At 44.7% G+C, this 15,789-nt stretch overlaps 1 protein-coding gene across 1 annotated transcript in view; it reads right to left on the reverse strand.

The window, feature by feature from the left end:
* Positions 1-218: 218 nt before the first annotated feature.
* LOC115152875 (heparan sulfate glucosamine 3-O-sulfotransferase 3A1-like) overlaps positions 219-15,789 on the reverse strand; it is a 93,164-nt gene continuing 77,593 nt past the window's right edge. The window contains exon 2 of the mRNA XM_029697765.1: positions 219-1,508. Within this exon, the coding sequence (XP_029553625.1) occupies positions 887-1,508 (622 nt within the window). The 3' untranslated portion in view covers positions 219-886. The remainder of the gene's footprint in view (positions 1,509-15,789) is intronic.

Consider the following 15,789-nt stretch of genomic DNA (forward strand, 5'->3'; position numbering starts at 1 on the left):
GGGAAACTGCCCTCAGAATAACAAACCCTCGCAGGATTATAATTACAAACTCAGCAGGAAAAGAGTGCGGGAATCGCATATACAGATTCAAATGAATAACCTAAATAAACATGATAAAGAAAAAAATGTGTACAGTATAAAACAACATTCTATAAGCACAGAAAACATAAAGCATATCAACATGTATATTATATACTGCATGTGTACACCATCTTAAATAAATTAAATGTATTTTTAACTTTTCAAAATGTTTCTAGAAAAATGCAAATCTTTGAATAGCATCTGGGTTTGCTTTAAAATATGGTATAGAATCACTCAGACTTTTTATCCAAAGTCTGTGTGATTTCATATAACCTCCTATACAGTAACAACATATTTGTCTTTTGCAACACTGAAAGGTTCCAAAACAGAAAGCCCTCTGACAGGAACTACAGGGAGAGGTAGAGATGCAGTATCTCTCTGTATTAGAACCACCACATGCACTATAAGTGATAATCCGGCTCCATTTCCTTCAACCAGCCTCAGCTGATATTGGTTCTGAGACACAGTAAACACGTTAAGTATCTGGATTGCCAGTAAGAGCAGATAAGGCTTTTTCCCCGCTCTCACAGACACATAATGCCTCTAGGCTTAGTGTTGTTGCTGTCCCACGGTTATACTGCAGTGTCAACAGTCATCTGTGTTCTCTGGTCATCTGTATTCTGGGGTGGCAGGTAGCTTAGCGGTTAAGAGTGTTGGACCAGTAACTGAAAGATTGCTGGTTTGAATCCCTGAGCCGACTAGGTGGACAATCTGTTGACCAAGGCACTTAACTATAATTGCTCCTGTAAGTCACTCAATATGAGTATCTGCTAAATGACTAAAATGTAAATCCACCAACACAAAATCAGTCATCCCAACCAAACATACGTCCCGTCATCTGGTAGAACTTCATGTTGAAAGGCCTGTAGAAGTCCCGTAGCCTCTGCACCACCTCTGGGTGGATGTTGGGGTGGATCCGCCCTTTGGTTTTTCCCAGGCAGTGGGGCTTGCTGCTGCCCTCAGCCTTCTTGAGGCAGGAGAAGCCCTTGGTCTGGTTGAAGTAAAAGTGTTTGTCTGTGATGATCCTCTTGAGTCCCAGGAAGTCCTGCACCCGGCCCAGCTCTCCGGCCGGGTCGCTGATCAGACGCTCCCCGCTCACAAACAGGATCTGGCCCATGGGGAAGTACTGCAGCCAGTTGTCCAGGTGCTTGGCATAGATGCCGATCTGAATGGCGCTCCAGGACGTGTCGATGAGCCCCGTAGTCCTGTTTTTGAAGGTCAAGCTCTCGAAGGTGGGAATTTTTGGGTTCTTGGACAGCGTCTGTGTGTAGTCAGAGATGGCCCTGGTGATGGGGTCCCTCACAACCACAATCAGCTTGGTGTCCCGGGACATGGCGGAGATCCGGGCCGGGGCCTCTCTGGTCACAAAGTAGCTGGGGGTCTTCTCCATGGTGATCTGGCCCTCCAGGGTCTTGGGCATCAACTCCCTGAAGAGAGGAGAGGGATACGTTGAGAAGACAATGATTGACTGACTGTCAGACCTACGTATAAACTTTGACAAGAACAACTCTAAGTACAACAAACATGTGAGACTGAGAAAACACAAAACAAACACATCTAACACTTTATTTTCATTGGATTTGACTTGAATTTTCTTTATCATGCAGCTACAGAGTCTGCAAGCTTTAAAACCAGCCAGAAAAGCAGGGCCAAATGTACAGTATCACATCTACACTTGTTGATAGTTGTGTAGTGCGTCTGAGAGTATTGATAGATGTGTAGTGTGTCAGAGTATTGATAGCTGTGTAGTGCATCAGAGCATTGACAGTTGTGAAGTGAGTCAGAGTTTTGATAGGTGTGTAGTGCATCAGAGTATTGACAGTTGTGTAGTGCGTCAGATTATTGATAGTTGTGTAGTGCGTCTGAGAGCATTGATAGATGTGTAGTTCATTGCGACTGGACTACGATGACCACGACTGGGCTACGACGTAATCTGCTCGAGGGGGTACTTAACTGGCCTCTGCTAGCTTGCTAGCCCCGGTCTGCTAGCTTGCTAGTGACGGCCTGCTAGCTGTCTGAATCGGTGTGTCTCCTGCCAGCCCAACCACTCACTGGACCCCTGTTGATCACTCGGCTACGCATGCCTCTCCCTAATATCAATATGCCTTGTACATTACAATCATGGTTAGTGATTATTGTCTTATTTCACTGTAGAGACTCTAGCCCTGCTCAATATGCCTTAACCTACCACTTAGTTCCACCTCCCACATATGCAGTGACATCACGTGGTTTAAACGTCTCTAGAGACAATATCTCTCTCATCATTACTCAATGCCTAGGGTTACCTCCAATGTACTCACAGCCTACCATACCTCTGCCTGTACATTATGCCTTGAATCTATTCTCTCACACCCAGAAACCTGCTCCTTATACTCTCTGCTCTGAACGCACTAAACGACCAGTCCTGATAGCCTTTAGCCGTACCCTCATCCTAGTCCTCCTCTGCTCCTCTGGTGATGTAGAGGTTAATCCAGGCACTGCAGTGCCTAGCTCCACTCCTACTCCCCAGGTGCATGTTAACATTAGAAGCCTCCTCCCTAAGGTTGATTTATTCACTGCTTTAGCACACTCTGCCAACCCGGATGTCCTGGCTTAGGAAGTCCACCAAAAATCCTGACATTTTCATCCCTAACTATAACATTTTCCGACAAGATAGAACTGCCAAAGGGGGCGGTGTTGCAATCTACTGCAGAGATAGCCTGCAGAGTTCTGTCTTACTATCCAGGTCTGTTCCCAAACAATTTGAACTACTACTTTTAAAAACACATCTTTCCAGAAACAAGTCTCTGTCTACTGTTGCCGCAAGTCTACTGTTGCCGCTTGCTATAGACCACCCTCTGCCCCCAGCTATGACCTAGACATCATATGTGAATTGATTGCCCCCCATCTATCTTCAGAGCTCGTGCTACTAGGTGACCTAATTTAATTTAATTTTAATTTCACCTTTATTTAACCAGGTAGGCAAGTTGAGAACAAGTTCTCATTTACAATTGCGACCTGGCCAAGATAAAGCAAAGCAGTTCGACAACATACAAAAACACAGAGTTACACATGGAGTAAAACAACATACAATCAATGATGCAGTAGAAAAAAATAAGACTATATACAATGTGAGCAAATGATGTGAGATAATGGAGGTAAAGGCAAAAAAATGCCATGGTGGCAAAGTAAATAAAGTATGGCAAGAAAAAACACTGGAATGGTAGATTTGTAGTTTGAAGAAAGTTAAAAGTTAAAATATAAATAATATGGTGCAAAGGAGCAAAATAAATAAAATAAATAAATACAGTAGGGGAAAAGGTAGTAGTTTGGGCTCAATTAAAGATGGGCTATGTACAGGTGCAGAGATCTGTGAGCTGCTCTGACAGCTGGTGCTTAAAGCTAGTGAGGGAGATAAGTGTTTCCAGTTTTAGAGATTTTTGTAGTTCGTTCCAATCATTGGCAGCTGAGAACTGGAAGGAGAGACGACCAAAGGAGGAGTTGGCTTTAGGGGTGACCAGAGAGATATACCTGCTGGAGCGCGTGCTACAGGTGGGTGCTGCTATGGTGACCAGTGAGCGGAGATAAGGGGGGACTTTACCTAGCATCACCTAAACTGTGACATGCTTAACACGCTGGCCATCCCACAATCTAAGCTTGATGCCCTCAATTTCACACAAATTATCAATGAACCACCAGGTACAACCCCAAATCCGTAAACACGGGCACCCTCATAGATATCATCCTAATCAACTAGCCCTCCAAATACACCTCTGCTGTTTTCAACCAAGATCTCAGAGATCACTGCCTCATTGCCTGCATTCGTAATGGGTCTGCGGTCAAGCGACCACACCTCATCACTGTCAAACAGTCCCTAAAACACTTCAGCGAGCAGGCCTTTCTAAACGACCTGGCCCGGGTATCCTGGAAGGATATTGACCTCATCCCGTCAGTAGAGGATGCCTGGAAATTCTTTAAAAGTGCCTTCCTCACCATCTTAAATAAGCATGCTCCATTCAAAAAATGTAGGACCAGGAACAGAGATAGCCCTTGGTTCTCTCCAGACCTGACTGCCCTTGACTAGCACAAAAACATCCTTTGGCGTTCTGCATTAGCATCAAACAGCCCCCATGATATGCAACTTTTCAGGGAAGTTAGGAGTAAATAGATACAAGCAGTTAGGAAAGCTAAGGCTAGCTTTTTCAAACAGAAATTTGCATCATGTAGCACAAACTCAAAAAAATTCTGGGACACTGTAAAGTCCATGGAGAATAAGAGCACCTCCTCCCAGCTGCCCACTGCACTGAGGTTAGGAAACACTGTCACCACCGATAAATCCACTATAATTTAGTATTTCAATAAGCATTTTTCTACGGCTGGCCATGCTTTCCACCTGGCTACCCCTACCCCGGTCAACAGCCCTGCGCTCCCCACAGCAACTCGCCCAAACCTCACCCACTTCTCCTTCACCCAAATCCAGATAGCTGATGTTCTGAAAGAGCTGCAAAATCTGGACCCCAACAAATCAGCCAGGCTAGACAATCTGGACCCTCTCTTTCTAAAATTATCTGCCGAAATTGTTGCAAGCCCTATTACTAGCCTGTTCAACCTCTCTTTCGTATCGTCTGAGATTCCCATAGATTCGAAAGCTGCCGCGGTCATCCCCCTCTTCAAAGGGGGAGACACTCTAGACCCAAACTGCTACAGACCGATATCTATTCTACCCTGCCTTTCTAAGTTTTTCGAAAGCCAAGTTAATAAACAGATTACCAACCATTTCGAATCCCAACGTACCTTCTCCGCTATTCAATCTGGTTTCAGAGCTGGTCATCGGTGCACCTCAGCCATGCTCAAGATCCTAAACAATATCATAACCGCAATCGATAAGAGACAATACTGTGCAGCCGTATTCATCGACCTGGCTAAGGCTTTCGACTCTGTCAATCACAACATTCTTATTGGCAGACTCAACAGCCTTGGTTTCTCAAATGATTGCCTCACCTATTTCACCAATTACTTCTCTGATAGAGTTCAGTGTGTGAAATTGGAGGGCCTGTTGTCCGGACCTCTCGTAGTCTCTATGGGGGTGCCACAGGGTTCAATTCTCGGGCCGACTCTCTTCTCTGTATACATCATTGATGTCGCTCTTGCCACTGGTGATTCTTTGATCCAGCTCTACGCAGACGACACCATTCTGTATACCTCTAGCCCTTCGTTGGACACTGTGTTAACTAACCTCCAGATGAGCTTCAATGCCATACAACTCTCCTTCCGTGGCCTCCAACTGCTCTTAAATGCAAGTAAAACTAAATGCATGCTCTTCAACCGATTGCTGCCCGCACCCGCCCGCCCGTCTAGCATCACTACTCTGGACGGTTCTGAGTTAGAATATGTGGACAACGACAAATACCTAGGTGTCTGGTTAGACTGTAAACTCTCCTTCCAGACTCACTTTAAAAATCTCCAATCCAAAATTAAATCTAGAATCGCGCTTCTAAGGCACAACAAAGCATCATTCACTCATGCTGCCAAACATACCCTCGTAAAACTGACCATCCTACCGATCCTCGACTTCGGAGATGTCATTTACAAAATAGCCTCCAACACTCTACTCAACAAATTGGATGCAGTCTATCACAGTGCCATCCTTTCTGTCACCAAAGCTCCATATACTACCCACCACTGTGACCTGTACGTTCTCGTTGGCTGGCCCTGGCTTCATACTCATCGCCAAACCCACTGGCTCCAGGTCATCTACAAATCTCTGCTAGGTAAAGCCCCGCCTTATCTCAGCTCACTGGTCACCATAGCAGCACCCACCCGCTCCAGCAGGTATATCTCACTGGTCACCCCCAAAGCCAATTACTCCTTCAGCCGCCTCTCCTTTCAGTTCTCTGCTGCCAATGACTGGAACGAACTGAAAAATCACTAAAGCTGGAGACACTTACCTCCCTCACTAGCTTTAAGCACTAGCTGTCAGAGCAGCTCACAGATTACATTTACATTTACATTTAAATCATTTAGCAGACGCTCTTATCCAGAGCAACTTACAAATTGGTGCATTCACCTTATGATATCCAGTGGAACAACCACTTTACAATAGTGCATCTAAATCTTTTAAGGGGGGGTTAGAAGGATTACTTTATCCTATCCCAGGTATTCCTTAAAGAGGTGGGGTTTCAGGTGTCTCCGGAAGGTGGTGATTGACTCTGCTGTCCTGGCGTCGTGAGGGAGCTTGTTCCACCATTGGGGTGCCAGAGCAGCGAACAGTTTTGACTGGGCTGAGCGGGAACTGTGCTTCCTCAGAGGTAGGGAGGCGAGCAGGCCAGAGGTGGATGAACGCAGTGCCCTTGTTTGGGTGTAGGGCCTGATCAGAGCCTGAAGGTACGGAGGTGCCGTTCCCTCACACGGCTCCGTAGGCAAGCACCATGGTCTTGTAGTGGATGCGAGCTTCAACTGGAAGCCAGTGGAGAGAGCGGAGGAGCGGGGTGACGTGAGAGAACTTGGGAAGGTTGAACACCAGACGGGCTGCGGCGTTCTGGATGAGTTGTAGGGGTTTAATGGCACAGGCAGGGAGCCCAGCCAACAGCGAGTTGCAGTAATCCAGACGGGAGATGACAAGTGCCTGGATTAGGACCTGCGCCGCTTCCTGTGTGAGGCAGGGTCGTACTCTGCGAATGTTGTAGAGCATGAACCTACAGGATTGGGTCACCGCCTTGATGTTAGTGGAGAACGACAGGGTGTTGTCCAGGGTCACGCCAAGGTTCTTAGCACTCTGGGAGGAGGACACAAGGGAGTTGTCAACCGTGATGGCGAGATCATGGAACGGGCAGTCCTTCCCCGGGAGGAAGAGCAGCTCCGTCTTGCCGAGGTTCAGCTTGAGGTGGTGATCCGTCATCCACACTGATATGTCTGCCAGGCATGCAGAGATGCGATTCTCCACCTGGTTATCAGAAGGGGGAAAGGAGAAGATTAATTGTGTGTCGTCTGCATAGCAATGATAGGAGAGACCATGTGAGGATATGACAGAGCCAAGTGACTTGGTGTATAGCGAGAATAGGAGAGGGCCTAGAACAGAGCCCTGGGGGACACCAGTGGTGAGAGCACGTGGTGCGGAGACAGATTCTCGCCACGCCACCTGGTAGGAGCGACCTGTCAGGTAGGACGCAATCCAAGCGTGGGCCGCGCCGGAGATGCCCAGCTCGGAGAGGGTGGAGAGGATCTGATGGTTCACAGTATCAAAGGCAGCAGATAGGTCTAGAAGGATGAGAGCAGAGGAGAGAGAGTTAGCTTTAGCAGTGCGGAGAGCCTCCGTGACACAGAGAAGAGCAGTCTCAGTTGAATGCCCAGTCTTGAAACCTGACTGATTAGGATCAAGAAGGTCATTCTGAGAGAGATAGCAGGAGAGCTGGCCAAGGACGGCACGTTCAAGAGTTTTGGAGAGAAAAGAAAGAAGGGATACTGGTCTGTAGTTGTTGACATCGGAGGGATCGAGTGTAGGTTTTTTCAGAAGGGGTGCAACTCTCGCTCTCTTGAAGACGGAAGGGACGTAACCAGCGGTCAAGGATGAGTTGATGAGCGAGGTGAGGTAGGGGAGAAGGTCTCCGGAAATGGTCTGGAGAAGAGAGGAGGGGATAGGGTCAAGTGGGCAGGTTGTTGGGCGGCCGGCCATCACAAGACGCGAGATTTCATCTGGAGAGAGAGGGGAGAAAGAGGTCAAAGCACAGGGTAGGGCAGTGGGAGCAGGACCAGCGGTGTCGTTTGACTTAGCAAATGAGGATCGGATGTCGTCAACCTTCTTTTCAAAATGGTTGACGAAGTCATCCGCAGAGAGGGAGGAGGGGGGGGAGGGGGAGGAGGATTCAGGAGGGAGGAGAAGGTAGCAAAGAGCTTCTTAGGGTTAGAGGCAGATGCTTGGAATTTAGAGTGGTAGAAAGTGGCTTTAGCAACATAGACAGAAGAGGCAAATGTAGAGAGGAGGGAGTGAAAGGATGCCAGGTCCGCAGGGAGGCGAGTTTTCCTCCATTTCCGCTCGGCTGTCCGGAGCCCTGTTCTGTGAGCTCGCAGTGAGTCGTCGAGCCACGGAGCAGGAGGGGAGGACCGAGCCGGCCTGGAGGATAGGGGACAGAGAAAATCAAAGGATGCAGAAAGGGAGGAGAGGAGGGTTGAGGAGGCAGAATCAGGAGATAGGTTGGAGAAGGTTTGAGCAGAGGGAAGAGATGATAGGATGGAAGAGGAGAGAGTAGCGGGAGAGAGAGAGCGAAGGTTGGGACGGCGCAATACCATCCGAGTAGGGGCAGAGTGAGAAGTGTTGGATGAGAGTGAGAGGGAAAAGGATACAAGGTAGTGGTCGGAGACTTGGAGGGGAGTTGCAATGAGATTAGTGGAAGAACAGCATCTAGTAAAGATGAGGTCAAGCATATTGCCTGCCTTGTGAGTAGGGGGGGAAGGTGAGAGGGTGAGGTCAAAAGAGGAGACGAGTGGAAAGAAGGAGGCAGAGAGGAATGAGTCAAAGGTAGACGTGGGGAGGTTAAAGTCACCCAGAACTGTGAGAGGTGAGCCATCCTCAGGAAAGGAACTTATCAAGGCGTCAAGCTCATTGATGAACTCTCCAAGGGAACCTGGAGGGCGATAAATGATAAGGATGTTAAGCTTGAAAGGGCTGGTAACTGTGACAGCATGGAATTCAAATGAGGAGATAGACAGATGGGTCAGGGGAGAAATAGAGAATGTCCACTTGGGAGAGATGAGGATTCCAGTGCCACCACCCCGCTGGCTCGATGCTCTAGGGGTATGCGAGAACACGTGGGCAGACGAGGAGAGAGCAGTTGGAGTAGCAATGTTATCTGTGGTAATCCATGTTTCCGTCAGCACCAGGAAGTCTAGGGACTGGAGGGTAGCATAGGCTGAGATGAACTCAGCCTTGTTGGCCGCAGACCGGCAGTTCCAGAGGCTGCCGGAGACCTGGAACTCCACGTGGGTCGTGTGTGCTGGGACCACCAGGTTAGAGTGGCAGCGGCCACGCTGTGAGAAGCGTTTGTATGGCCTGTGCAGAGGGGAGAGAACAGGGATAGACAGACACATAGTTGACAAGCTACAGAAGAGGCTACGCTAATGCAAAGGAGATTGGGATGACAAGTGGACTACACGTCTTGAATGTTCAGAAAGTTAAGCTTACGTTGCAAAAATCTTATTGACGAAAATGACGAAAATGATACAGTACTGCTGGCTGGTGGAGTAGGCTAGCTAGCAGTGGCTGCGTTGTTGACTTTGTTAGAACGTGTAGCTGGCTAGGTAACCTCGATAGTTTCAGTACTACACCTTGTCATGATACAAAAGCAACTTTGTAGCTAGCTAACATAACACTAATCAAGACGTTCCTTTGTAATGTATTTAGTTTGTACAATGCTGCTCGTCGGTAATAGTTGGCTAGGTTTGGAAAAATGGCGTCGCGGGGGACGGAAATAGCTGGCTAGCTAACCTCGATAATTACCAAACTACACAATTATCAAGCTATGACAAAGACAACTATGTAGCTAGCTAGCTAACACTGCACTAGTCAAATCGTTCCGTTGTAATGTATTAGTATCTACAGCGCTGCTAGTCGGTAACGGTTGGCTAGCTAGCAGTGGGTTTGATGATGACTAGGTGTGTTGACTAAGTCTGGAGTCTGGACAACGGCGTCGCGTCGCGGCTGGCTAGCTAACCTCGATAATTACTCTAAACTACACAATTATCTTAGATACAAAGACAGCAAAGACAACTATGTAGCTAGCTAACTAACACTAACACTAACACTACACTAATCAAGTCGTTCCGTTGTAATGTAATAGTTTCTACAGTGCTGCTAGTCGGTAGAAGTTGGCTAGTTGGCTAGCTAGCAGTGTTGACTAGCTAGCTAGCAGTGTTGACTACGTTAGGAGGACGAAAATAGCTAACCTCGATAATTACTCTAATTACTCTAAACTACACAATTATCTTTGATACAAAGACGGCTATGTAGCTAGCTAAGAAAAATTGCTCAGATCAAACAAATCAAACCGTTGTAATGTAATGAAGTGTAATATTACCTGTGGAGCGAAGCGAAGTGCGACTGCTCGCTCCAAACCCTGCTAGTCTGTTCACTGAACCTGTACATAGCTCATCTGTAAATAGCCCATCCAATCTACCTCATCCCCATACTGTATTTATTTATTTATCTTGCTCCTTTGCACCCCAATATCTCTACTTGCACATTCATCTTCTGCACACTCTACCATTCCAGTGTTTAATTGCTATATTGTAATTACTTCACCACCATGGCCTATGTATTGCCTTACCTCTCTTATCCTACCTCATTTGCACATGCTGTATATAGATTTTCCTACTGTATTATTGATTGTATGTTTGTTTATTCCATGTGTAATTCTGTGTTGTTGTATGTGTCTAACCGCTTTGCTTTATCTTGGCCAGGTCGCAGTTGCAAATGAGAACTTGCTCTCAACCAGCCTACCTGGTTAAATAAAGGTGAAATAAAAAATAAATAATAAAGTATTGATAGTTGTGTAGTGCATCAGAGTATTGATAATTGTGCAGTGCGTCAGAGTATTGATAGCTGTGTAGTGTGTGGGAGTATTGATAGGTGTGTAGTGCATCAGAGTATTGATAGCTGTGTAGTGTGTGGGAGTATTGATAGGTGTGTAGTGCATCAGAGTATTGATAATTGTGCAGTGCGTCAGAGTATTGATAGCTGTGTAGTGTGTGGGAGTATTGATAGGTGTGTAGTGCATCAGAGTATTGATAGTTGTGTAGTGTGTGGGAGCGATGTCTGTTCTACGGTAGTGTTTCCTAATGCAGCCTATTCCCTGATTACATAGTGCACTACTTTTGACCAGGGCGCATCACAAGTAAAATATTGCAGTTTTCAGCTAAATTCCTTCAGTTCTACACATTTAGGCATGATTTTTGTCATGTTAATCTGATATCTGAGTGAGAATGACTAACAAAATCAATGGTGGCCCACTGGAGGTCAGGGCCCAGGGGACGTGCCTGGTCAGCATTTGGTCATGTTTACAACACGTTTAGATACCTGGCTAGACTAACTACCATTGTTAGCTGACATGTTTAATAATACAATATGGCATCTAACAAATTATAGGTAGTCAGTGAGTGACTGTCTGTGACTGACATAACAAGAGAAAACCTGCCGAATGATGAACAACCACATTTCTAAATTGCATCTGATGTATTCTACTATTCTTACTCTCAACAGTAGTTGAGACCCCGACTGAGTTCCCCAAAAAGCTTTTGTCTCTTATGCTTGGAGCCGGCCCTGAATGCCCTGTACCACTAGAAAAATACAACAGCGTTAACAACCTTTCCAAAGCAGAAAAAAACTCATCCTTCGTTCGTGACACGCAGCAGTGGAACAACATGTTTCTAAGCTTATCTGAATCTGGATCTGGAACATCATCAAATAGACTATTTTAGAACCACAATTTGATTAATTGCTGCATGGACATATTCGCTGTTTCTTGTTCAGTAGATATTAAAAATGAAAAGTGTTCGTATCAGGCCGCATAATATTGTGATTAGAGATTTTTTTTTTCTGTTTTAATATCACATTTATTGGACTCTTGATTTGGAAAAGAGAAACCCTATGTTTCGGGGCGCCTTCTAAACAGCTGCAGATGAGTGAACAGACCATAGCAGAGACATAGTAGTCACAGCAAAAGTAGTCCTGTTGGACTCAAATGCTGTTTCCACAATGGCATCACATTCCCTATATAGTACACTACTTTAGACTTCTGGTCAAAACCAGTGTACTATGTAGGGAATAGGGTGCCATTTGGGACAAACCTAGGAAATTAAATCCTGGTGATGAAAGAATACCCATAAATCCCACCTCAAATATTTACAGCAAAAAAGTTAAAGTGGGAAGGCCGCTCAGCCTTAATATTTGCTTTAACATTTTCTTTGGCAATATTTCTTAATCTGTGCGGGCCCATTTTTCACACAATCTATTCGGCCATGACACCCCACCTTTCCAGCTTCTCTCCCCTGTCTCCCCTTCCTTCTCCACCCTCGCCTCTCCTCCGCTGCCCCGAGTGCCTTCAGGACAGTGACCTGAACCAAAGCAGATAAAAGCAGCCCATGAATCATTAACGTCTCCTTCTCCCAGCCATTTAGAGCCTCTGCAGAATCCACACTTCAATTATTCATCGTAGCTCTCTCTATCACTCTGCTGGTGTGGCTCTGCTTAAAGCCCAGGGTGTGTGTGTGTGTGTGTGTGTGCTGACAAAGTGGCCTGCCTGCGCTGCTCCCATGGCAGATGCATTTTACTGTCCATGACGGAACTACTGAGCTGTGCTAGGGGAAGGAGGCGGGCCCAGCCTCTGTCAGGTCCCCTGGCTGGTCAAAATGGGGAGGAAGAAAAGATGAGAGGAGAGGAGGGTCAGGCCTACTCATCTTTTCAATCTCAGGGCCTTTATAAAGCGACACACAGCAGCAGATAGGCCTCGGCTCCCCACAGCCAATCTCCGCCACCAAACTTGCTACTTTCCTAATGTGATGGCAGCACCATTTTTCTGTCTCACAAACAGGCAGGTAAAAGATCATGCTCAGTTTAACCTCCATGCAGCTAAAGAAGACGAGGCATCTGAGATGCCACTAAAGAGATGTGTTTATCAGAGTGAGAGTGCTTCTGAGAGATTCCAGCTGTCAGACTGTGAAGTGGATGACTTCACTATGCCCTTAAGCTTCTCTCCAAGATTTTCCTCTTGCTCTGATGCTGGGAAAGTCAAGATATTTGAATAAATGTCAATATCCAGCCTGAAAACAGAGGATTTGGTTTCACCCAAAAAATGACCACGTTCGATTTGGCCAGTGTCTTTTTGGTTCCAATATCACACCTAAATGTGTTTAAAATCGTTTATGTTTTGCCAAGATTTATCCACCACAGGAGGCTACTGAGGGGAGGACTGGAAGTCAAGAATGGAGTGAATGGAACTGTATCAAACACATGGACACCATGTGTTTGATATATGTGAGACCCGTACTCCCCAATTAAGGTGCCACCAACCACCTGTGTGTTACACAGAGAGCTTTCACTTTGAAGTGTCCCTCCATGGTTTATGTGCCTCTCCTGTCCTTCAGGGTGCAGATGCTTCCAAGGTATAAAAGGCTTAGCATCCTGAGTGACTCTAACCGGGCAGCCTCATGTCACAAGATCAGGGTGAGGCAGCACACTTACACACAGTTAGTTCTCCAGTTTTAAAATATATATTTACACTAAGAGTGTTAAATCAACACTGAAAGTTTTGAGTCTGTGGACCCATTTTGACACCGGAACAGTGTTAAATTAACACACAGCCTTATTCAAATATTTCACAGAGTGTCTTGCCTTTCGAGTTTACTGTAACAGTTACCGCCCATGACTGTACTTGTTAGTGACAGAGACATGGTTGTTGCACTAATTTTCAGTCTTATGGACTTCACCAAGTGAGATCCTAAGCGAATATGTTATTGTAAAAAATATATTTACTGTATTTAACATAATACCGTACATATTTTGTGAGGACTTATTTTGAGGGCCTAGTTTTACCTTAATACTGGGGCCTAAAACTAATACACATCACTTTGAATCAAAACCACACCCATCATCATACCCATCACTATCATATTTCCCAGCATGCTCTATTGCATGCTGTATTGCAGAGAGATTTTTGAAATAGTTTGTTTCAACATCTATGTTTCTGCCTGGAATTCTTTGCCCCATCACCTCCGTGGCCTGGCTATCACCCTGGTTCATGGTCTGCTCTCCTATGTGCAGTGCAGAGTTACAACATTCTGGTAACTTTCAAAAAATTCCAGGGTTTTTCAGATATCCTGTTTGGATGAATTCAGATTTCCTGCTTATTCCCTCCTGATTCCAAGAATATTCCAATCAGGATCTCTGGAAAAACTGGGAGTTTTGGGAAAGGGGGGTACTGAAGGAGGTGCAGAGTACAGGAATGGGACTGTGGTTCTTTGAGGTTATCCACCAGCCCCTGAACATAAGCATCAGATATAAGTTGTGTTGCAAATGGCACACTGAGCCCTATGGGCCCTGGTCAAGTGTAGTGCACAGTGCACAATAAAGGAAATAGGGTGCAGTTTGGAATCCAACCACTGAGGTTAATGCAACCTGATTACAGTAAGAACAGAATCAGAATAGAATCAGTACAGTTTCAGGACAGTATCAGGATAGTATCAAGATAGTATCGGGTTAGTAACAGAATAGTATGGGTATAGTATCATGAGAGTATCTAGATAGTTTTAGGAGAGTATCAGGACAGTATCAGGACTGAATCAGATCAGTATCAGGATAGAATTAGGATAGTTTCATGAACATATCAGGAATGTATGAGAATAGTATGAGAATAGTATGAGAAAAGTATCAGAATAGTATCAGGATAGTATCAGAATAGTATCAGGATAGCATCAGAATAGTATGAGGATAATATCATGATAGTATCGGGATACTATCAGGATAGTATAAGGATAGTAGCAGGACAATAATAGAATAGTATCATGATCGTATCAGGATAGAATCAGAAGAGTATCCGGATAGTATCGGGTAAGTACCAGAATGGTATGAGGATAGTATCATGATAGTAACATGATACTATCTGGAGAGTATCAGGACATAATCAGAACAGTATCAGGATAGTATTAGGATAGTATCATGATAGTATCAGGATAGTATCAGGATACCATGATAATAGTATCTTGATAGCATCAGGATAGTAACATGACGGCATCAGGATAGTATCAGAATATTATGAGGATAGTATTATGATAGTATCGGGATACTATCAGGATAGTATAAGGATAGTATCAGGACAGTATCAGAAAAGTACGAGGATAGTATCAGGATAGAATCAGAAGAGTATCAGGATAGTATCGGGTTAGTATCAGAATGGTATGAGGATAGTATCATGATAGTATCATGTATCATGATCATGATAGTATCGGGATAGTATAAGGATAGTAATAGAAAAGTATCAAGATAGTTTCAGAATAGTATCAGGATATAATCAAAATAGTTTTAGAAAAGTATCAAGATAGTATCAGGATAGTGTCAGAAGAGAATCAGGATTGTTTCTGAATAGTATCAGGATAGTATCAGGATACTATCAGAATAGTATCAAGATAGTATCAAGATAGTATCAGAATAGAATCAGAAGAGTATCAGGATAGCATCAGGTTAGTATCAGAATGGTATGAGGATAGTATCATGATGGTATCATGTATCATGATCATGATAGTATCGGGATAGTATAAGGATAGTAATAGAAAAGTATCAAGATAGTTTCAGAATAGTATCAGGATATAATCAAAATAGTTTTAGGATAGTATCAAGATAGTATCAGGATAGTGTCAGAAGAGAATCAGGATTGTTTCTGAATAGTATCAGGATAGTATCAGGATCAGTATTATATCAGTATCAGGATAGTATAAGATAAGTTTCAAGATAGTATCATAATCGTATCAGGATAGAATCAGAAGAGTTTGAGGATAGTATCATGATAGTATCATGATAGTATCATGATACTATCAGGAGAGTATCAGGATAGAATCAGAACAATATCCGGATACCATAAGGATAGTATCATGATAGTATCAGGATAGTAACAGGATAGATAGTATGATAATATTATCAGGATCGTATGAGAAAAGTATCAGGATAGTATCAGGATAGTATCAGGA

The sequence above is a fragment of the Salmo trutta genome, chromosome 18 (assembly GCF_901001165.1).
Source record: "Salmo trutta chromosome 18, fSalTru1.1, whole genome shotgun sequence".
NCBI lineage: Eukaryota > Metazoa > Chordata > Actinopteri > Salmoniformes > Salmonidae > Salmo > Salmo trutta.